The following is a 22,918-nucleotide window of genomic DNA, read 5'->3' as shown; positions in this document are numbered from 1 at the left end:
TTCTTTCACAAACGATTATGAGCTATATTTGCCCTTTTATTTTTTTGGCTTGGGTAGAGCAGCAATATATGTTTATGAAGGAAATTTGGAAATTATAGATAAGCACAAAAAAAGAAAAAAATTATGATTGTATAAGAACATTACTAACATCTTGATATAGTTACTTACTCCTCGTTCTATTTTTATTGAAAAATCAGGGTCATTTGCACATAGTGTTTTGAACTTGCTTTTTTTTTTTTAATGTAACAGTGTTGTCATACACTATTTTCTATGTTGTTAAGTATTTTTCTAAAATAATAAGCTATTCAATGATAAGAAGGTGTGCTTTTTTCCTCTTTGAAAAGTTATCCTATGTGGCAAGTTGTCTTATATTTAAAGACTAGAGACAAATGAGGGCAAAAATGAAAAGAAGTGGCAAGTCAGTTCCACAGGGAGTGTATTTTCTGAAAGTCCCTGCTGCTAGAAACAGATTTAGGATTATGCTTTTGGTTCCAAGCATGTTGATGACAGCTGTGTGAAGTTACAAGAGTAGGCATTAAGGCACTGAACTCTAGGTCAGAGCTGTGGATAATGTAGAAAGAGCTCCAAGTCCCTTGCCAGAGCAGATGTTTTTCTAGCATCTCCCTCCCTGCTAGGACCTGTGCTAGTTGCTCCTCCACGGACATCTGGTCCTCAACTTTTGGTTGTTTTAAGTTTGTGGAGGATGCTTTTATAAGGCTTGAGAACTTTTGTCCTCAGTGTGGGCATTTAGGAGGCAGAGTGATATGTTTTTGTTTTCGTTTTGTTCAGAAAAGCCCTGAGGATAACTCAGAGAACTGTGGGAGTTTGTGGGGCCTCTATGATACTCACCTTTGGGCCCTTGGCCACCTTGGCCACCAAGTTGCTCTGCTGTAGAGGTCTGTAAAAGGGCTGGATGTTTTCTCCAATCACTCTCTGAAAACTCCCTAAGGCACTCAGTATTTGTAAGTTCTCTCTGTCGCTGATTAGGTCAATTAACTCTAAATTGAATAGGGACATGTTTTCAGGAAAAGAGGCCCAAATTTTGTTTTTATTTTGTGGAAACCCAATACGTTTGCTACTGAACACAGTCCTGAAATCAGAGGCCTGAGGCCCTTGTGCTTAGCTTGATTGATGTGTCCTTGCTGAGGCCTTTTTTTAACATAACATCCTCTGAGCCAAGGTTCCAGGCTGGAGAAGGAAGGACAAGCAAGGCAAGGCAAAAAGGGAAATCCTGGGAGCTGGAAAAGATCATCATGGCAGGAATTTTGAGCTATGCCCCTTTGCCTTCCTCTCTGTTAACCTCTGCTCACAAAGTAGTGTGTGTTATCAGTGCTTTCATAGAAACATGAAATAGTCCTGGAGAGGCCTATTAGAGCTTGGTGCCTAATTTTACAGATGGAGCAGCTGAAGTCTGGGGAAGCTAACTGCAGTGAGTGAGGTCACATGGTCAGTGGTAGAGCCAGAATTCAAGCTTGACTCACAGTCCAGGGCTCTGTCCACTGCAAGCTGCCTCTACATACAATACAGTGAAAAGAAGTCTAAAGCACCACACTGATTCCCCATTTGTATTTAGTATTATGTTTTCAGATTTATCCCTGAGGAGAGACTACTTAGTCCTCTACTAAAGGAATTTAGAATCAGGCAACGCCAAATCTATTGATAGGGAAAAAGTTTCATGATATATTATTGAGAAAAGTAGTAGGGAGTGCAGTTGTAGGCTGTAGTTTGCATATTGAAAAAAAGAATGTGCGTGTACAGGATAATTACACATATGCGTTCATACGTGTAGGCAGGTGTATATAATGTAATAGTTTTGGAAAAATGTGTGAGATACTTAATACACTGGTTGCCTCTGGGAAAATGGCCTGGAACCATAGAGGGTAGGTGGAAGACGGAGACATATTTTTCACTCTTGTACTCTTCATTTTTTTAAAAAGATATTTATTTATTTATTTATTTATTTATTTATTTATTTATTTATTTATTTATGAAAGAGAGAGATTGAGAGTGTGTGAGCAGGGAAGGAGCAGAGGGAGAGGGGCAAGCACTCTGTACTGAGCATGGGGTCTGATGCTGGGCTCGATCTCACGACCCTGAGGTCATGACCTGAGCTGAAATCAAAAGTCAGACTCAACTGACTGGGCCCCCCAGGGGTCCCACTCTTGTACTCTTTGGATTTTAGTATAGGCATGTATTAACTATTTTAAAAAGTAAATATAAACACATTAAAGGTACTGCCTTCGGCTCAGGTCATGATCCCAAGGGTCCTGGGGTCAGACCAGCTTCGGTCTCCCTGTTCAGCAGGGAGTCAGTATCTCTCTCTGATCCTCCCCCACTCATGCTCTCTCTCTCTCTCAAATAAATAAATAAATAAGTAAAATCTTTAAAAGAGAAATACAGGAGGATCTCTGGGTGGCGTAGCAGTTTAGCGCCTGCCTTTGGCCCAGGGCGCGATCCTGGAGACCCAGGATCGAGTCCCACATCGGGCTCCCGGTACATGGAGCCTGCTTCTCCCTCTGCCTGTGTCTCTGCCTCTCTCTCTCTCTCTGTGTGTGTGACTATCATAAATAAATAAAAATTAAAAAAATAAAATAAAAGAGAAATACATATGACATGTGAGCTCAAATAAGGGAGAAAACCAATGCTTCCCAGGTTTCTGGAAGGTCTCCTAGAGACGTGGCGTTTGAGCTGGGCTCTGAGTCAGTTAGAACTTCACCAGGAAAAGTCAGAGCAGGAAAAGACCATATTTCAGGAGATGACAACACAATGCTTAAGGGTATCAAGGCAGGGAAGGCAGGACGAGCTTGGGGGAGGCTACATGGTCTGGAGAAATTGTCAGCAACGGCCAGGGGACATGGGGACTGTGAAGAGGAGAAAGGTAACGAGACAGGTGACTGGGTGGATGTAATTTTATATTTAACAGGGAGTAAATTGGCCCCAGTGTTCCTTTTCCACCTCACCTCCCACCTTGCTTCAGCCACAAAAGCCACCTCTAGGTTCCAAATGCACAGGCCTTTCCCACGTGCGTCCCTGGGCCCCAGCCACTTCCTCTGTGTGGTTGCGGCCTTCCAGTCCCATTTTCTTTGCCTCCTTCAGGACCATTTCAAATGTCACCTCTCTCCAATCCCTCTACCCCCACCACCTGGAGGCTGTCAGAGCTCTGTCCTCACTGTTCTCTTGGCATTTTGAATTTACCTTTATTATAGCGCTTGTCCATTTAAATTTTAATTTTTCTGTGGGGTGAAGCTGAGCATGAGGTCATTTGTATGCAGAATGTTGCTTCTTTCCTCTCTAATTTAGGATTTCATTCTCTAAGGTCCCAGCTTTACGGGACCTTATTATGATGAAGCATAGTCATAGCATGCTGCCTTCGCGTGGCTATCACATTACCTCTCTCTGGGAAGTCATTTCTCCTCTAGAGAACAAGGGGGGAAAAAAGTGAGGGTCAGAGACATTATTAACTAAGAAAATAGTGGGTTTTTTTTGGTTTTGTTTTGTTTTGTTTTAGACCTCTAGGCCTTGTCTAAACTATATTAACATTTTCTTTATTATCTTTGTCCCCAATAGGCTTTTTTAAAATAGCCTTCTATTAAAGGCAGATATCCTGTGACTTTTTTTTTTCAGACTTCTGTGAATTTGAAACTTTAATTTGGAATGTTAATAGAACATTATCTATGCATAAGCGATAAATTAAGCAGTTAAAAAAGAATTTTGCTCTGGAGTATCCTGACAAGTTTCAGGTCATGATAGGCTTGTTTCTCCCAGTGTCTGTAAGTCCTAGATCAGAACTTGAGCATCTAGGGAGATATTTCATCCTATGATTATGTATTATGTCTGCAATAGAAGCCATATAAAAGTACATACATCTATATTCCAAAAGGGGGTTTAAAAAACTTAGGAAAAGCTGTACAAACTTGTGTTCTTGGGTTCTACCTCTTTGTTCCTCTTGCCTTTAGACAATTGAAGGAAGATTTGTGTAAGAGGAGCTGAGAATTCATGGTGAGCCGAGATTTGCTCACTGTTACACAGATACCTTGTCTCTGCCTGGGCCAATGACCTTCTGAGCCTTCTGAGCATTCTGGGCATTCAGGGGCACCAGAACAAGCTTGTACATTTATTTTTCTGCATAAGGGGAACCCTTTACCAAATTGTCCAACTGCTTATTTTTTTCAGTTACTAATATATCATGGGCATCCTTCTCGGGCAATTCATATAGGCTGACCTAATTCTTTTCACACTATATTGGATTGTGCTACATAGATCTGACAAAATGAATTTAACTACTGCCTTTTCATAGACTGTTAAGTTATTCCCGGTTCTTTTCTTGCTGTTATGAATAATTCAGCAATGCAAATTCTTACACATGTGCCTTGACCACTTGTATCCCAATATTATCCCAATCCCACCTGGGATAATGTATTTAAAGAATTGGAATTGCCAGGTTAAAAGGTATGTGCATTTAAATTTTTGATAGCTAGTGGCAGGGCATACCAAAGGTAGAGTGGTTGAAGGGGTCTACCCCTTGGTCCAGGTAATAAGGGGGCGCATCGTCTTTAGGGAATTTAGAAACAGCAATAAAACCAATGTAAGTCTGATTTTTATTATCACGATGTGCTGGCAGTGATAAAGTCAGAGTAAGTTCTTAGTGTGTGTAGAGATTTGATTAGAGTTCACTTCAGAGGCAGACTGTGAGTCTCCTCCTTATGGCATTATGTATAAAGAATGATCACACAATGATTATAGAGCCTATGAAACAGCACTTGATTTACTTCAGTTGTGCCATTCTGTGTGACCTCGTGGAGTTTTGTGTTTAAATTGAAAGCAGTGCAGCAGAGCACAAACTGCAAAGTATAATATTTTTTGATCAACAAATGCAAGTTTTAGTTCATACAGGAAACATTTTACTGCATTTGAATAATTTAAAAATTAAAATATGTTTTTCTTTGAATTTTTACATGTTTCATAGGTAAAGAATGGATCAAGAAAATAATCATTGTTCCTAACTCTTACACGTTACTACTGAAACTAATCTTGTCATGTAGACGAGGGAGGTTAAAAAGTGCTCAGCTCCGGTGTCACATACACTAAGTACGTGCTGGATTCTGCTAAGTTGCCCTCTACAAAGATGTCACTCTTTGGCATGTCTCCCAATGGTGAGAGTGCTTGCTCAAGGGAAAAAACTTCCAAATTTTAGAGATCAAGAATGTAGTAAGAAAGAAGTCACTTACCAGCTGCAAAATGTCTTTCCAGCCATTCCTCCTTCTCTCCTGCCTTCATTTTAGGATTGTGTCTTAGTCTGTTTAGGCTGATCTAACAAAAGACCACAGTATTTTATTTCTCACATTTTGTGGAGGCTGGAGAGTGTAAGATCCTGGTGGTAGCAGGTTTGGTGTCTGGTGGGGTCCTGTTTCCTAGTTCATAGACAGTACCTCCTCACTGTGTCCTCACATGGTGGAAGGGGTGAGGGAGCTCTTTGGGGTCTCTTTTATAAGGGAATTAATCCCATTCATGAGGGCCCTGTGCTCATGACCTATCACCCCCAAACCATTGCCCTGGGGGTTAGATTTCAATACATGAATTTTAGGGGGACACAAATATTTAGACCACAGCTGATTGCTTTATTTCATCAAAGTTGCAAAGGTAAATAGGCTCCCCCAAAATGAGAGGCAGTGGGAGGGGAGGTAGACACAGTATTGTGAATGGGCTCAGAGTCCAGATTGCTGGGTTCCAACCCCTGCAGCCCTCATTAGTAGCTTGTCATCTTGGGAAATTTATTTTTCTGTGCCTTGATTTCCCCAGCTGTAAAATGTGACAAAAATGGTACTGACCATATAGTATCGTGTAAAGATTGATGGGCTCATTTTTATAAAGCACATCAAACAGTGTCTGGCTGTTGGTAAGTACCATAATGAGTGTTTATTGGTATCCTTCTGTATACCCCACAAAGCACGGGAGATAGATTTATTTTAATTGCCTTAAAAAGCCTACGAGCTATGCATCATTATCCACATTTTGTTCTGGTTATGTGATTGGCCCAAGGTTATATTGCTATCAGCAATAAGGATGAGAATTTGAGACCCTGACTCCTCAATCTCACCTCTTTGCAAACAATCAAAAATTGGCAATTTCTTCTATTGAACCTGAAACTAAATCACCTCACTTCGTTCTGTGCTGTTGGTTAAATATTCAGAACAAAATACCCTGACTTCTTTTATACTCTGAGCATTTGTAAGGTAAGGGCTTATCCTAATTCTAGAGAATGTCAAAAATCTTAGTGATAGCCCCTAACGAGAGATCATCTATCCTGAAGGAAGTTAATGAGAAAGGGAACATCTGTTTGAAAAGTATTTTTATATTAAAACTGGGAGCTATCTTTTGAGTAAAAGGCCGCCAGTTAGGAACATCTATCTATGAGCTATCTATATGCATCTACATTTAAAATATTAAGGAAATTAAGTATGGCATGTAAAATGTAGACATCATACATATTTGAAAACCTCCTGGGTGGATGGAAAGAGTGCTGACTCAGCTGATCCCATTTCTGGGCCTCTAGTCAGCCCCCAGTCGCTCAACCACTGTTCTGGGCCTTGGCTTCCTCATAGGGGAAATGAGTGGGTTGAACTAGATGACCTTTCAGGGCATCAAATTGTGCTAAATTTCTTTACCTATCCGGGTACAAGCTATATTTTGTTTAGTGGTTGCTCAATGGTGGGGGAGTACCAGGAATTTGGGGGAATTCCCAGAATACATGGGCAAAAAATATTTTTTTAAAAGTTTGCAACATATTTATTTAACATAAAAGGATTAATATCTTAATCTAAAGAGATTTTAGGAAATCATGAAGAAATAATGCTAGAGAAGTTGATAAAACAGATGATGTACAGAAGAAAGAATAACTGGTCACTAAACAGATGAGAGAATTTTAATTTTTATTAGTCATAAGTGAAATGCAAATGAGAACAAATCAAATTGGCAAATGCTATACCCAGAGATAGTTGGTGGTGTGATATAAAGTGAATACTCTCATACAGTGCTTATGGAGTATAAATTGGTTTAGTTTTACATCTCTTTTGTTCCAGTAATTGCACTCATATCTATTTACCCTAAAGAAATAATTGTATGTTTATACAAATTTATTTTTAGAATATTCACCCACTGTTATTACAGTAAACATCAGAAACAATGTCCAACAATTGATTAAATAAATAATGCTATGTTCATGTAATGAAACATTATGTAGTTATTAAAACTATGTTTGAAGAATCTTAGTGATACAGGACATATTTATAATGTAGATATTAAGTAAAAAAAGAAGATACCAAATTACATATGAAGTATGATATTAGTTTCAGAAAAAAATGCACTGAAAAAAAGAAACAGGAAACGGTACACTAATATCTTACAGCTTTTGGTTCTAGGTGGCAGTTGGTTTTCTCCTTTGGGTCTTTTAGATCACTCAGTATTTTGAAATGTTCTAGAATGTGTATGTACTACTTTTATCATCTGAAAAAAAAGGATATATAAAAATGATCCAGAGAAAATGAGAAGAGAAATTGGCTAGCATAAGGAGGCCACCTCCAGTCTGATTGGATCAGTAAAGAAAAAGGGAACTGCTTGGGGCACCTGGGTGTTTCAGTCATTGAGTGTCTAACTCTCGATTTCAGCTCAGGTCATGATCTCAGGGTGGTGGGACTCAGCCCTGCGTAGGTTCCCAGCTCAGTGAGAGTCTGCTTCCCCTCTCCCTCAGCCCTACATAGGTTCCCAGCTCAGTGAGTCTGCTTCCCCTCTCCCTATGCCGCTTCCCCAACTTGTGTGCATCTCTCTTTCTCTCTCTAAAATAAATAAATAAGTCTTAAAAAAAAAATAAAAGGAAACTGCTGTTTGCCACCCATGGCTTGGGTATATATGTTGAGTGATGATGGTGGTGGTGCTGGCATTGGGGGGCTAGGGAAACCCTGGAATATGATGGTTTTCTTCATCATAGATGGTGCTTTAGAGCTGGGAGCTGGACTTGGTGGAGGTCTATGCAGACATCAGGCAGATACTATATTTTCACAGTAAATAAACATCATCAGGTAGAGAGCTACTTTAGGTCAGAGAGGAAAACATAAAACCCTAAAGCAGAAACTTCCCGTTGCAGACAAAAAAGACCCCCAGGGCAGAATTTCTCCTTCACTCTCAGTTACTTTGATTTGGGTATGGTTTTGTGTGGGTAATACATTTTCACTCTTGAGTTTCTTTCTTTCTTTCTTTCTTTCTTTCTTTCTTTCTTTCTTTCTTTCTTTCTTTCTTTCTTTCTCTCTTTCTTTCTTTCTTTCTTCTTTCTTTTTCTTTCTTTCTTTCTTTCTTTCTTTCTTTCTTTCTTTCTTTCTTTCTTTCTTCTTCTTCTTTCTTTCTTTCTTTCCTTTCTTTCTTTTCTTTCTTTCTTTCTTTCTTTCTTTCTTTCTTTCTTTCTTCTTTCTTTCTTTCTTCTCTCAAGTTATTTTCATTATGACTTCTTTGTTCTTTTGCAAAAAGCTAATGCTGCAGAATTGGGGCAGAGAGGGCTAAGAGAAGTCAATGATTGTAATTTTACCTGGTAGGAAGTTAAGTGTTCAGATAATCTCAAAGTAACTTCAAGAGTATCCTTTGACTAAAGTATTTTCTAGAAGTTTCCCTTATTTCCCGGGGATTAATGATGATGTCTTGTTGAGATGCAGGAAGGACTTGTACTTGAAGCTCATGTTTCCTTTTTTTTTTTACGATGTGGCTGGGAATCCTAACCCAGATCCATGGCTTTTCCTGCCCCAGATCCATCCTGATGGGAGGTAGGCTCCAAGCCTTTATGCATCTACTCTTATTTAACTTGTTATTTGATACACCAGCATTCTTTCAAATACTTGAAAAAGTCATGGTAGTATGAACTATACTTACTTGTTGGTAATACTTTTTTGCATCTTCGGTATAATTAAGATGAGAATAAAACTACAGCTTGCACAAAATGCTATAGAAAACAAAAGGTCCCACCTTTTAAAACTTTTATCATAAAAAATTTTGAAAGTACATAAAAGTAGAGAGAACAGACTAATATACCCCCATGTAACTGTCATTCAACAGTTCTCGACATCTTCCCACTTTTATTTTCTCCATCATTCTTATTTCTTCTTGTTGTTATCTTTTCTGGAATAATCTAAAATCCCAGGCAACATATTCAATTCACTTGTCAGATAGGACTTTAAAAATGTGTGACCACAATATGATGATCGCCTAAGAAAATTAGCAATACTTCCTTAATGTCATCTAATACCCACGCCATATTCAAACTCCTTTGAATATCTAAAAAACTGAAAAAAGGACTTAAAAAGCTCTATGAGCAAGAAGAGAGATGAACTTGAGACCTGTGTGGGAGGAGGCCGAGTTACTCAGTTTTGCTTGTCTTCTCTCCAAAAAGGAACCAGAAGCCAGAGAGAACGCTTCTAGGAATTTTAAACAATTTTAGTTGTCTAGATCTAGAAAAGTTCTGTCTTTGGACACTGTTGGGGACTCATAGAAATTCTCTATAGCCTAAAGGGAACTCAGATTAGCCTTTCTTTCCCTTCTAAGCCAAATTTAAAAAACAAAACAACATACATAGGGGCCTCTGGGTGGCTCAGTCGGTTGAGCATGTGATTTTTTTTAACACTATTTTTTTTTTTAATTAGAGTTCGATTTGCCAACATATAGCATAACACCCAGTGCTCATCCCGTCAAGTGCCCCCCTCAGTGCCCATCACCCAGTCTCTCCATCCTCCCGCCCACCTCCCTTTCCACTACCCCTTGTTCGTTTCCCAGAGAATGTGATTTTGACTCAGGTCATGATCTCAGGGTTGTGAGATCAAGCCCCACGTTAGGCTCCGTGCTCAGTGGGGGTCTGCTTGAGATTCCTTCTTCCTTTTCCTCTGCCCCTCTACCTCCTCAGGTTTTCCTCTCTCAATAAATAAATCTTTAAAACAACAACAACAACAGCACATACAAAGCACTTCAAAACACAGGCATACTGTAGAAGTATTTTGAAATGCACATAAATAAGGAGAAGAAAATGAGAATCGCCTCCAATGCAAGGACGGTAGACAATCCACTTTCCCATTGGTATATAGTGCTCTGGGCTTTTTCATACCTGTGCAATCATACTGTACATACCATTTTCCAACCTGCTTTTACCCCTGCACATGTATTCTTACAACTAGTTCTCTTTTAACTTAAATAGTACCTATTTAGCTTAGGGAGATTTTGCCCTGGTCAGTTAACATACTCGTCACTGCTATTTTAAAGGGTATTGCTTGGGCTGCCTGGTGGCTCAGCGGTTTAGTGCCACCTTCAGCCCAGGGCCTGATCCTGAAGACCCGGGATCGAGTCTCGCGTCAGGTTCCCTGAATAGAGCCTGCTTCTCCCTCTGTGTCTCTGCCTCTCTCTCTCTCTCTCTCTCTGTCTCTCTCTGTCTCTCATGAATAATAATTTTAGCTGTCTAGATCTAAAAAAGTTCTGTCTTTGGACACTGTTGAGGACTCATAGAAATTCTCTATAGCCTGAAGGGAACTCAGATTAGCCTTTCTTTCCTTTCCAAGCCAAATTTAAAAACAAAACAACACACACAGGGGCCTCTGGGTGGCTCAGTTGGTTGAGCATGTGATTTTTTTTTTAACACTGTAAATAAGTTTTTTTTTTTAAAAAATGGTATTGCTCAGAGGAATAAACTAATTTTTCCAAGAACCACCTGTTCTTACATAATTTTCTCCCCATTATAAACAAAGCAGCAGACAAGAACACTGTGTGTAAGTAAATATTCCATCTCAAAGTCGATGGAAGAATAAGAACTATCTTTCTGCCACCACTTCTTCCCTTCCCACTCATTCACATTGTGATGTGGCCACAGGCCCCTTGGCTCTCTGGGAATCTCTCTGGGAATCTCTCTGGCTCATCAGCAGGCACCCCAATCTGAAATACAAAATTCTTCCCGGTCTCCCAGACTGGTCTTTCCTTCAGCGTTTCCTGTTTGCCAGTGGCTTCCTCCCGCCCATCCCCACTCTGGCCCCCAGGCCTGGGCCTCAGAATCTTCTCCCTGAAGGCCTGGGTGTTAGTTCTGCCGCAGGGATGTTGCTGGGCTCCTCTCCTACACTCTAGCCCTGCAGCGTGCACTCTAGAGAAAGCCCTCCTCGTTCCCAGCTCCGTATTACAGGAGCCCCCAAACGTGCTCCTCTGATCTCTGCCCCGAGGGACCCCTCCTCACATCCTCAGGAACGGGCTTCTGGAGCCCTGCTTGCTCTCTCATCCTGGGAGCCCCGCTGAGCTGCTGGCCGGCCTCCTTCCGTGTCCCTGAGTTTTCTTCTCTCACTGGTCCTCTTTCTCTTTCTCTTTCTCTTTCTCTTTCATCTCTGCGCATCTCAACTCAATTGTTTTAAGGGTCATGTTCTAATACCCTGGTCTGTACAAAGCCTTTCTTGATTCCTGCCCGTGGCAAGTGGCACTTTTTCCTTTGTTAGCGTTTTGTTTGTTCCTTCTTCAGACACTCTTGCGGTTTATGGCTGGTATTGCCTTTAGACTCTAAATTTCCTGAGGGCAGGGACTGTGTCTCATTTAACTTGGAATCTGCTGCATGGTAGGGCACGATGCCTGATACATAATAGGCGCTCAGAAAGTCTAATGAATAGGTACTATTTAAGTTAAAAGAGAAGGGGTTGGCAAGACTATATGTGCAAAAGGCCTTGGGGATTTTAGTTGGCTGCAGAGCTCGAAGTATATACTGTTGATGCTGATAGGCCTGAAGCAATTTTGGATTATATGAAAATGAATGCAGATTCATTTCCCATCATTCCCTCTGCTGCCTCTTCTCTCTCCCTAGCTAGCAACCCACAGTCCAGCCTCCTGGAACTACTCTTCACTTCCCCAAACCAAACTTGTACTTTCATTCTGGGGGACCTTTGCACATGCTTCCTTCCCTTTCCATGCCCCTTATTCTTCTTTGTTAGTCAAAATCTTATTCATCCTACACCTCCAATGTCACTTTTTGACTGTAGGGTTTCCTGATTACCATTCCTTTCTCCCGCCTCCAGAGAATTAATTACTTCCTCTTCCAGGTTTTATAGTACTGGTTTATGTCAACATCATCAAGCAGTTACTATTTGAGCATGCCTATTTTGCTCCAGGCACTGTTTCAGACTCATGACATTTACCAGTTTCTAATAATTTTACATCAACCCTTCTAGGGGAATAATAATAACAACGGGAGATATACTTCTGTAAGACTCACTCTGTGGCATGTACCATTTTATGTACTTCACATTCACTAACCCATTTAATTCCATACAACAACTTTTGTAAGGGAGATGTTATCGACATATAGTTGCTTATTTACAGTTGAAGAAACTAAGACGTAGAGGGGTTAAGTACCTTTCATAGATCACATAGCCAGTACTTAGTGGAGCTGGGTGGAAGTATAATTCTGGAATCCATATCTTAATCATTATGCTGTATTGCCTCTACCGACAAAAGAACTGAAGCTCAGAGAGGTTAAGTAATTTGCTCAAGACCACCCAGTAAGTGTCAGAGGTTGGAGCCAAGCCCAAGGTTGTCTGACCCCAGAGTTCATGCTCTCTTTTCTTACTCTGAACTGCGTCTCTTTGTAGCAGGGTTGTCAAACTTTTTCTGTAAAAGACCAAATGGTAAATATTTTAGGTTTGGTGAGTCATAATGTCTCTGTTGTGAGATTGTATTGGAGCAAGAAAGCAGCTATAAATAATACTAAATGGAAGGCCATGACCGTGTTCCAATAAAATATTATTAATGGACACTGGAATTTGATTTTCATATAATTTTCACATGTCATGAAATAATCTTTTGACTTTTTTCAATCATTAAAAAAAATAAAAACCATTTTTGATTCATGAGCCATACAAAAAACACATGGTGAGTTTGGCCTGTGGGCCAGCAGTAGTTTGATAATTTTGTTTTACAGCAACATTACATCATAGAATGGTTAGATATCATGTATTGGCCTTTGTTTTCTCTTTCCTTGAACAGTTCAGCTTTGCCCTCAAACATGCGTGCCCAACTGAGAAAATGTAAGTCCTTTGGAAATGAAATTCACGTTCTTCAGGAAGAAGTTCAGAGATCATGTGACCATCTATGAGCATGCCCTGAGCAGACTGCACCCCTAACTCCAAGCAGTTTTTCAGAATGTGCCTTCTATTACTTTGGGGAAAGCTGTAGTAGCTACCTTTTCCCAGCCACCTTAGTTCTGAGATGAGGTTTTGGTGTTCCTTAATGGTGCTCTGGGCAGCTGGCTGGCTGGCCGGCCAGCCTTGTTCATTACCTGGATCAAGCTGGGAACTCTAGTCCAGTTGTGACAATCTGATTATTGTGCTCCTCAGAGTGGAAGGGACCAGTCTGGGCAGGGTGGCTGGAACAGAGGAGAGGAAGGGTGCCCTGCTTCCTGCTTGGCCTGTGGGTCAGAGGAGCAGGGCTCTTGGCTCAGAGGTTTCAAGGCTCAGAGCACTGAGATAATGGGAAGTTTCAGTGCTTGGTGGTGCTTCATTTTAACTCAATTATGATAGGATGAAATAGAGTTTAGAATTAAGAATGTAAATATTGCTTAGACACCTGACTTTGGAGAACATATATTAAAAGTTGCAAACCAGCATCTCGCAAGCAAAGTTTCAGAACAAAACCCGTTTGAAACAGAGATCATCTTTGTATAAAAATAAACTGAGGGGTAACTGGGTGATGGATATTAAGGAGGGCACTTGATGTAATGAGCACTGAGTATTACACACAACTGATGAATCACTAAATTCTACCCTTGAAACTAATAATACAGTATATATTAACTAAATTGAATTTTAATAGAAAATAAAAAGAAATTAACTGAGGGGCACCTGGCTGGTTCAGTCATTGGAGCAGGTGATTCTTGATCTCCGGGGGGGGGGGTGCATTTGAACCCCACATTGGGTATAGAGATTACTTAAAAATAAAATCTTTAAAAAAAATTTCCCTCTTTGATTCTGAAGGGGAATTCAATAATTATTTGTAGCTATTAGAAACATGCTAAGGGGAATTATTAAAGTAGGTTTGAAAATTAGTGAAACGAACTCATGTAAGATGAAACTCAAGATAAATTACTACTTGAAAAGTTGGCTGCAAAGGCAGTGATCTCACTTTTAAAAATACTTTTTTTCCCGAAGTTTGATCCACATACAGAGAAGTGAACACTTCGTAGGTCTGTATCTGGGTGAATTTTCACAAACCGAACACACTTGTGCAACTAGCTTCCCGATCAAAGAACAGCACACTTCTTGTAACATACCAAGAACTGGTTTGTTTGTAGGAGAAGAATAGGGATCTGGTTGGAAGAGGTGGCTAAAGAAAGTATCTTGAAACTGGGTTTGCATTGGAAGCATAGTTGTATTTGAGATGTTCGGGCTCGGGCTGGTGGGGACTGCAGGCTGAGGGTGACACATGGAGCTGCCACAGCTTTGGGTGGGACTCTCATGAGGGTTCACTCTGCCTCTGCCATTTGCTTGCCGTATGATGGTAGGCAAGATTCTCAACCTCCCCGAAGTGTCTACAGTTCTGAAACAGTAATCTCTATGCAGACAGCAACTCTTTTGTTCACTGGTACTCTCTGAGGGCTTGTTATGGTGCCTGCCACACAGGAAGCCCTAAACAAATGTTTTTAAAAATGAATAAAACAACTAATGAATAATACAAAGTACTTGGTACAGTCCCTGGAAGATGCTGAATAATGTAAATGAAAGTCGCAAAACAACCATTGACCCAGTAATAACATATTTGTGAATATATCCCCCAAGAAATCATCCCACGCAAAAGTAACTTGCATCTATGTATATGTGCATAGATATATTTTATATGTAAAAAAGCACGGTTGCTAATTATGGTGCGATGCTGGGGAAGTGACTCGGAGACCCTGCTGACCAGGGAGTATGGCTGGGCAATTATGAACTGTTGAAGCGATGGGAAGCTATCTAGCTAAAACCTGGCGAATGTGTAGACTATGTTGAAAATCAACATTTAAAAGAAAATCTGAGAAAATGTTGAGAAGACATCTATGTGTATATTTATTAGAGAATGAAACGGAGTAAGAATTTGGAGTAATAACATTTAGAGACGATTACACTTTTTTTTCTATTAAGTTGCTTCAGAGTTTTTGGACTGGCCTACTCACCCCCACGTGCCCAGCCAAGGGAAAGGAAATGAAGCACCCAACCCTGTTGCCAGGTGGGGAGCTCTCTGTGGGCTCAGCCGTCTGGAGCAAGGCCTACTCTTGCTGTGATGTCCTTGCTAGACTGTAGGGGGTCACTGATGGAAGTTCTAGCGGGAGAGGAATCACTGAAGAGCATGATGCTTTCTTAATCATCTAAGTGTGTTCAATTTGTGGTCGAATCAATTTCCTTAATGAATGAATTGGCTGCCACTAGTGCAGGTCCTTTGCCCAAAGCTCTTTTGAGGAGGATGACTTTTAGATGTATTCCCTGTAATTGAGAAGCCACCCTTGGTTCATATTTTTCAAAAAAGGTAGCTTGAGGATTCCATCAACATTTCAACATAAGCTGCCTCAATCAAAGGCCAGATAACCCAGAACTTGCAATAATAAGTTAATAATGGTCATAATTTCCCCTTAGTTTTATATTGTGCTCCACGGTTCTGAAGAGGCTGTGTGTGTCTCCCAATAAATGAGAGGGTATTTCTGAATGTACAGTTGTGTAAAAGTCCAAGCACAAATTGTTGCTGTGTTATTATCATTTCCACCTGATTTTTATCAGCCCCCTGCAAAGAAGGGAAGGCAGATCTTATTCCAGTTTTGCAGAGGAGGGATAAGCATAAGACGGCCAACTACTTTATCAGGGTGCGATGATGGTCACATGAGGGGTCTGCGAGGACAGATTATGACAACACAGAGAGGACTTCTGATCTAGCAGTGGGTCAGGTCATCAGAGAACATTTTCCAGAAAGGTGTGGGAGTTGGGGGGATGAGTGAGGACAAATAGAGAAGCACAGAGTATGTCCAAAGAAGGATCACTAGGAAGAACGGGTGTCTGTTAGTTGGGACAAGAATCAAGGCCAGAGTGAATCCGGGATTTCCTGCTGGATAGCCCTCAGCTTTCCAGGAGATGACGTGGATTAGGGCACCTTGTCCCTATGCCCTCCCTCTAGTCTGCCTTTGTCCTTTTGCGGCGGTAGACAGAAGCTCCCTCCTTTCATGGTTGGTTGCCTTTGGGAAATGAAGCCTAGTCCCCACGTTCCCTCCTGTGTGAACCATCCAGGACCCTTGAAGGGGTTCCTTTCTGTGAAAATGATGAAAAAGAAGAGAAAGGGAGACAGAAATCAAGTCACTGTGACCTGAAAGCTTCTGAGATTGAAGGTTCGTTTGGTTCCAGTGTGACTTAAGTCTTCCCAGGGTCACTTGATGGCATCACTCATGATGCTGTTTGAATTCACTCTCAGTAACTCTTCTGCGTGAAGAGAGAGAATTGGGGCACCCCTGCCGGTTAACCACTTGTGTAGCACCACTGAAAAACCACACCTATTTTTCACCTCCAGGCCCTTGTAGGGAGAATTTCTCATTTTAGAAGAAATTCCACTGAAAGCACGTCCACTCCCCTTCCATGCTGATGGTGGGACCCACAGAGACTCTTTTGCAGGACACACCAGCTGGAGATGATCTGTCATGTTTATATAGGGTTGTGCTCCAACCTGGATGGAGGCCCTCCCCTTCCCTCTCCCAGCTCCATATTTAGCCATCTGCTCAAGGCCACATGTATCACCAAGGTTTATCGTCTGTCTTTACTGCTACAGAACGATACAGAGGTTTATGTTCTTGTATTCACTGAGGCAGGTCATGAAGCCTTCTCCTTTGGCCTCAGCTTTAATGGAACCACAGAGAAAGCTAATCTTGTCTAACTGATTTACAGTTTGGAAAACTGAGGCTCTGAGAGCTGATTTGATGTGCCTCTTAGTGCTGGAGCTGGCTGGGAATGAAAGGCACTGACTCTTGGAAACTTGGTAGATGGCAAAGCTCACATGGGAATTTCTTTGTTCACATCATATTTTTGTTTTCATGTGGCAAGAAATCCCCCTTTTCTTGGTCATCATGACTTGCTATAAGATATACAGGGCAGTCTTTGGCAGAGAAACCTCTATCATGCTACTTCTAATTCCCCACTTATAATTAATCATTGTTTAGCACTGTATTTAGTAATTATTATTTGACAATGATATTAACAATAGGGACTACTTACTGTATGTTTGCTATGTGTTGACTATGTACATACAGTATGTTATATTATGCACTATGCTAGGGATTTTTATACTTAATGCTCTCAGGAACCGGGTGATGTGGATATTATCACATCGATTTACAGAGGAGGAAATGGAGAGTTAGGGAGGTTAAGAAACTCTGCTAAAACTCTGTTGCATAGGTGGTTGGTTGGGAGCCAGGATTCAATTCCAGATCCATCCAACTTTAAAGCTGGTGTTCTTAACAATTTTGCCTCATTGACTTCTTATTGCAGGTACTTACTCCGGAAATTTGGCTTTTAGTCCATCAATTGATTAGAAAGATTTTATTTAATAACCAAAAGCCTGACACATGAATATTTTTTCCTAGTTCCAGTCCTGCTCCATTGGCATTAAAATAAAACTAAAAAATGTCTTAAAAGGTCTTGGTTTTGGACCATGTAATGGGAGGGGGGGAGTCACAAACGCATATATTTAAGTCATCTGTTGGTCTAAACAGCTAAAGTCTGAGACCTGACAAAGCCCCCCAAGATCATGCTCAAAGGTCTGGTGACAAAGAGGTAGGTATCCAGGACCATGATGCATGCGAGTGACCCACTGTGAGTCTTTAGATAGAGTCTAGCTGAACAGTTGACATCCCAGCCCCTGTGCCATGGACATTCAATATTTGGCATTTTATTTTTTTACTTTTATTTTTTTTAGAGAGAGAGCACACACAAATGTGAGAGTGGTGGGTGGAGGGGCAGAGGGAGAAGGAGAAAGAAAGAATCTCAGGCTCCCCAGTGAGCAGGGAGTCCCACTTGGGGCTTGATCTCAGGACCCTGAGACCACGACCTGAACCCAAACCAAGAGTCTGATGCTTAACTCATTGAGCCTCCCAGGTCCCCCAATATTTGGCATTTTAAATAAATAGTAGTGGGAATACATAACATGATGGTTCCTTATTGGTCCCATGTGCCAGGTTCCGTGCTAAGACAGACTCTCCACCTGCTGAATATTTACAATAATTGCATAAAGAGGTACTTTTCTAATTCTCATTTTTATGAAGAAACCATGGCTCTAAGAGACTAGGTAATGTGGTCAAAGTCACCAGCTCATGTACCGTTAAAAAATGAATATGTGAAAATCATGCAAATTATGTATTTGATTAACTCATTTGCAAAGACTATTAAGTCTAATTAAACAAACAGAGACTATAGGTTAATAAGAATAAAGACTTCTTGGAAGGGAATGGCAAGATTTAGAAGAGTGATTTTTTAAAAATTATGTTTTGAGGGGTGCCTGGATGGCTCAGTCAGTTAAGTGGCAAGCTCTTGGTTTTAGCTCAGGTCATGATCTCAGAGTCCTGAGATTGAGCCCCACACAGGACTCCCTGTTCACTGGGGAGTCTGCTTGAGGATTCTCTCTCTCCCTCTCCCTCTGCCCCTTCCTCCCTTCTCTAAAATAAATAAATAAATATTTTTAAAAATTATGTTTTGAGGCAAACCTATACATTGCTTTACATGTGACAGGTCAGAAATACTGCCAGTGGGGGAGGTTATAAGCCCAGATTGTATTAATAACCTTTACTCTGAATTTTGGTCTAAAAGACCTTTCCTTTGTCTAAGGCTGGGCTGGCCTGCTATGACGTCCCTCTGCAGACAGGACACTGTCTCCAAGGCTGAGCTCATCGTCTGGAGCTCTCACACCTGTGGTGAATGAGAATGTATTTGACCCTTCCACAAAATTCAGATGCTGTCATATTTATGCAGCCCAGTTTAAATGACCTGCACTGAATGGGGTTGCTTTTAAGCAAGGTATTTTGTATCACCAGGGCCTAGCAGAGTTCCTTATACATAGGTGGCTGTTTCGAAATGTTGGGAAAAAAGAACTAATTCAATCCACACAACATCTCTGAGAAGTGGTTCCTCAGTTTATCACATTCTTGCAGATGTGTATACTGAGCTCGGAGATGAAGTCATGTGCTTCAGGTTACGTATTCATATCGGTTATGGAGCTCGATGTCAGATACAGACAGTGCCAAGGACAGTGTCACTTCTATTGCCTCTGTAGCCGATTTTTGGCAAAACCTCAAGAGAAAAACCACAGCAAATTTTTAGAGTTCTGGTGATTTCTTTTTCTTTTCTGTGACCTCAGCATGAATTCCCACATAAACCAAGGACTGGCTGATTAATCAATAAATGAAGGGAAGTGCTTCTTTTGTCACTCATTACACTTCTCTTTCTTTCAGTTCCCAAAGTGGCTGGGATCCATTAGAAACTGAAGCTACTGTCTGCAGCCTTCCCCACTTGGGGCAGAAGCCGATAGAGAGAGCTGTTCCTGTTCGAGAGGGTGCTGTTGGAAAGTGAGCATTCACACATCAGGTTGCTATTGAGGTTTTTTTCATGTTGGTATCAGAGCAGTTGCTGGTGTTTTTATCACTAAGCTGATTTAGAGATAAAACCAGCTTCTGCTTCTTGACTGGGTGGAGTTGTGGGCGTCTGTGATGGGGGAATGTGGACAGTGGGTTGGCTACACGGAGGTGAGCCATGTGATTAATCAGCGTGTCAATGAGGAAGCCCCCGTCTTTAAAAAGGGAAAGGGGAGCCCTGGGTGGCTCAGTTGACTGAGCATCTGACTCTTAATTTCAGCTCAGGTCATGATCTCAGGGTCGTGGGATCGAACCCTGAGTCAGGCTCTGCGCTGAGCATGGTTCCTATTTGAGATTCACTCTCTTCCTCTGCTTCGCCTTAGCCCCCACTTGCATGAGCACGCTCGCTCTCTTAAAAAAAAAAAAAGAAAAAAGAAAAAAAAGAAAAGAAAGAAAGAAAAGAAAAAAGAAAAAGAAAGTCTCAATTTTCTCTCTTTCTGTTGCAGTTGAAGATCAGCCTTGGGAGGTTTTCAATGTAGCTCGTGCTCACCTTCAGATGGACGGAGAGAGTTGCTGTCTGAAGTCCTGAGAACACCACCCCGTCTGGGTTTCATCCCCTGGGTTGAATGGCATTTGCTTCAGCAGGCCACTGAGGGCTCTTTTACTTGGGATTCTGAACTTGTAACTGGGAATCCAGGCTGGGAAGATGCTGAGTTCCATCAAGTGTGTGTTGGTGGGAGATTCTGCTGTGGGGAAAACCTCTCTGCTGGTGCGCTTCACTTCAGAGACCTTTCCTGAGGCCTACAAGCCCACGGTGTATGAGAACACGGGTGTAGACGTCTTCATGGATGGCATCCAGATCAGCCTGGGCCTCTGGGACACAGCCGGTAATGATGCCTTCAGAAGCATCCGCCCCCTGTCCTACCAGCAGGCCGACGTGGTGCTGATGTGCTACTCTGTGGCCAACCATAATTCTTTCCTCAACCTGAAGAATAAGTGGATTGCTGAAATCAGGAGCAACTTGCCCTGCACCCCGGTGCTGGTGGTGGCTACCCAGACTGACCAGCGGGAGGTGGGGCCCCACAGGGCCTCCTGCATCAATGCCATAGAAGGAAAAAAACTGGCCCAGGAAGTGAGAGCAAAGGGCTATCTGGAGTGCTCGGCCCTCAGCAACCGGGGGGTTCAGCAGGTGTTTGAGTGTGCCGTCCGAACGGCCGTCAACCAAGCCAGGAGACGCAACAGAAGGAGGTTTTTCTCCATCAACGAGTGCAAGATTTTCTAACCTCCCAGAGACTTCGCCCACGCTCGTTTACTCCCTGCAAAGACGAATAGGGACAGAGAGAGCAGGCAAGCCAGCAGGGACTCATGCTCTTCCTAGGTACGTCCTGCACAGCACCTCCCTTAGGATACAGTTGGTGATGAGACTTGGCTGCTGGCTGTTTTCATGAAATACACTCTACAAATGAGCCGCTTGCCCAGTCCGATTAGAAGGTTCTGTAATGAAGATTTCCGTCTTTGATTAAAAAAGCAAAATAGTCACTGTAATTTTGTTTTTTGTTTTTTGTTTTAGTCACTGTAATTTTGGATGATGAAGTGAGGTTTTCAAAGCAGTCCATATTTAAAGACACATTTTATTTAAGTAATAACAAAATGTATAGCTCTTGTATAGAGTTAGTTTTTACTTTTGGAAAGTCTTTCCCTACATGCTCCCAAACACAAACTACTGGTTGAATGAAATAGTCCTCTGGCTCGTAGTGTTTTCCCCTGAACTAGTGACTTCGTTGAGACCACCTGCCTTCTAGATATTACTAGGTCATCAAATTTTAAAATGACCATAGCTTGATCCTTGCAATTAATTTTCCATCCACCTGTTATTCAGAGTTGTATATACAACACAGTTCAATAACATAAGATTCTTTAATGCTGCCTAATTAAAAATTAAAATTTTAAACAGCCAGCACTAGATTTCCCTGTAATTATATTTTTAAAGGCATTTCTTATTTATGAAACTATCTTTTACCCAAAGACGTCCAAGTGTGCACTAAGCATTCCTCCTTCATTCACCAAAATAGACGGAAGGAAAACCTTCCAGGTAGGGAATCAGACTGCTCCAATGGAACAGAAGTGAGGAAGTCTCACTTTCATTTCAGGAACTGGTGCACTTTGCCTGCTTCTTCCAACACCATGGCTCCTAGCTGGTTGTAGGTCTTCTGAAGAAGAGCAGGCTCCAATTTCTGTATGACAGTAATTTAGCAAATTTGCTATTTGAGTGCTAAACTGAGCTGGCATGGCAACATGATTTATTAATGTTAGGATCCAATCCAAGTAATTGAGAAGATGTCTACCTACATATGTGTAAGGGGGAAAAAGATAGGGACTTACAATTTTCATTATTTCATGAATATGAAACACCTGAGTGAAAAAAAACCCCACAAATTCCAAGCATAGGAAACAAGCAAACTGTATAGCAATTGTTCAGATAATGAAAAGTTATCAGGAGAAATATTGAATACAGAAGGACATACCTCTCCCCACCCCAAGCCCCGTTCTATCCAATAGCTTAACAGCAACAGTATTGCTCAGCTGTTAAAGTTGAGATAGAGGACTATGTAACTGGAGGGAGAAATTGTCAAGGTGGCCGCCCAGGTATATCATTTGCTCACCTAATTGAATAAAACTTAGAACTACTCTGAACCACATTTGTTGAAGTACATCATTGTTTTAGCACAACATGGCCATTGTATACAGATAGTAAGAGAGTTGGCATGAACGACTGTGAATAACTTAGTTAACTTAACTAACCCAATTTTTTAGTTTCCTGATGTGCTCAGTCCTTTATGCTATAATCAGTGTAAAAATCAGATTTTTGCTCATCCCCAGATTCCTTTCTCCTCCTCCTCTTCTCTCATTCACATCCAGGAAAAGGCCTGGTACCTGGATCTTACTCTCTGGGGTCTAGGGTTCCCTTAATTCCCTGGGACTGACTGACATATCTGCCTTCACCCAGACATCTCCAGCCCTCTGGTCCTGTGGCTTGTCCTCACCTCTATATCACCCGTGTGCCTGGCTTAAGAGCACCTGTATCCAACTCTCTTCACTGCACGTCCAGAGGGCTGGGGGGCTTGAAAGCTAACAGGCAAGAGAGGTGAGGACAGATCATCTTTTCTGATTTCCCTGTTGATCTTGATCCTCTCCTTCAACATATGAACGGTCTTAAATCATTCATGTAGGTTTTCCTTCAGGGCCAGTCTTTAGGGTGGAGGGGTATTTAACATGTTAGCAGGAATGAATTTCTACTTA

At 41.4% G+C, this 22,918-nt stretch overlaps 1 protein-coding gene across 7 annotated transcripts in view; it reads left to right on the top strand.

Annotated features, from left to right (window-relative positions):
• RHOH (ras homolog family member H) overlaps window positions 1-21,163 on the top strand; it is a 54,217-nt gene extending 33,054 nt beyond the window's left edge. For 3 of the 7 annotated variants that reach the window (XM_072806964.1, XM_072806951.1, XM_072806989.1), the window contains 2 exons: window positions 19,499-19,631; window positions 20,125-21,163. In XM_072806964.1, the coding sequence (XP_072663065.1) occupies window positions 20,325-20,900 (576 nt within the window). In that variant the 5' untranslated portion in view covers window positions 19,499-19,631; window positions 20,125-20,324 and the 3' untranslated portion in view covers window positions 20,901-21,163. Of the gene's footprint in view, window positions 1-15,941; window positions 16,394-19,498; window positions 19,632-20,124 lie in introns of those variants that run through there. The other 4 variants (XM_072806961.1, XM_072806966.1, XM_072806977.1 and 1 more) reach the window with 3 other exon arrangements.
• Window positions 21,164-22,918: the final 1,755 nt, after the last annotated feature.

The sequence above is a fragment of the Canis lupus genome, chromosome 2 (genome assembly GCF_048164855.1).
Source record: "Canis lupus baileyi chromosome 2, mCanLup2.hap1, whole genome shotgun sequence".
Lineage (NCBI taxonomy): Eukaryota > Metazoa > Chordata > Mammalia > Carnivora > Canidae > Canis > Canis lupus.
The sequence above is the reverse complement of the archived record's forward strand: the minus strand, read 5'-3'. Positions and strand labels throughout refer to the sequence as shown.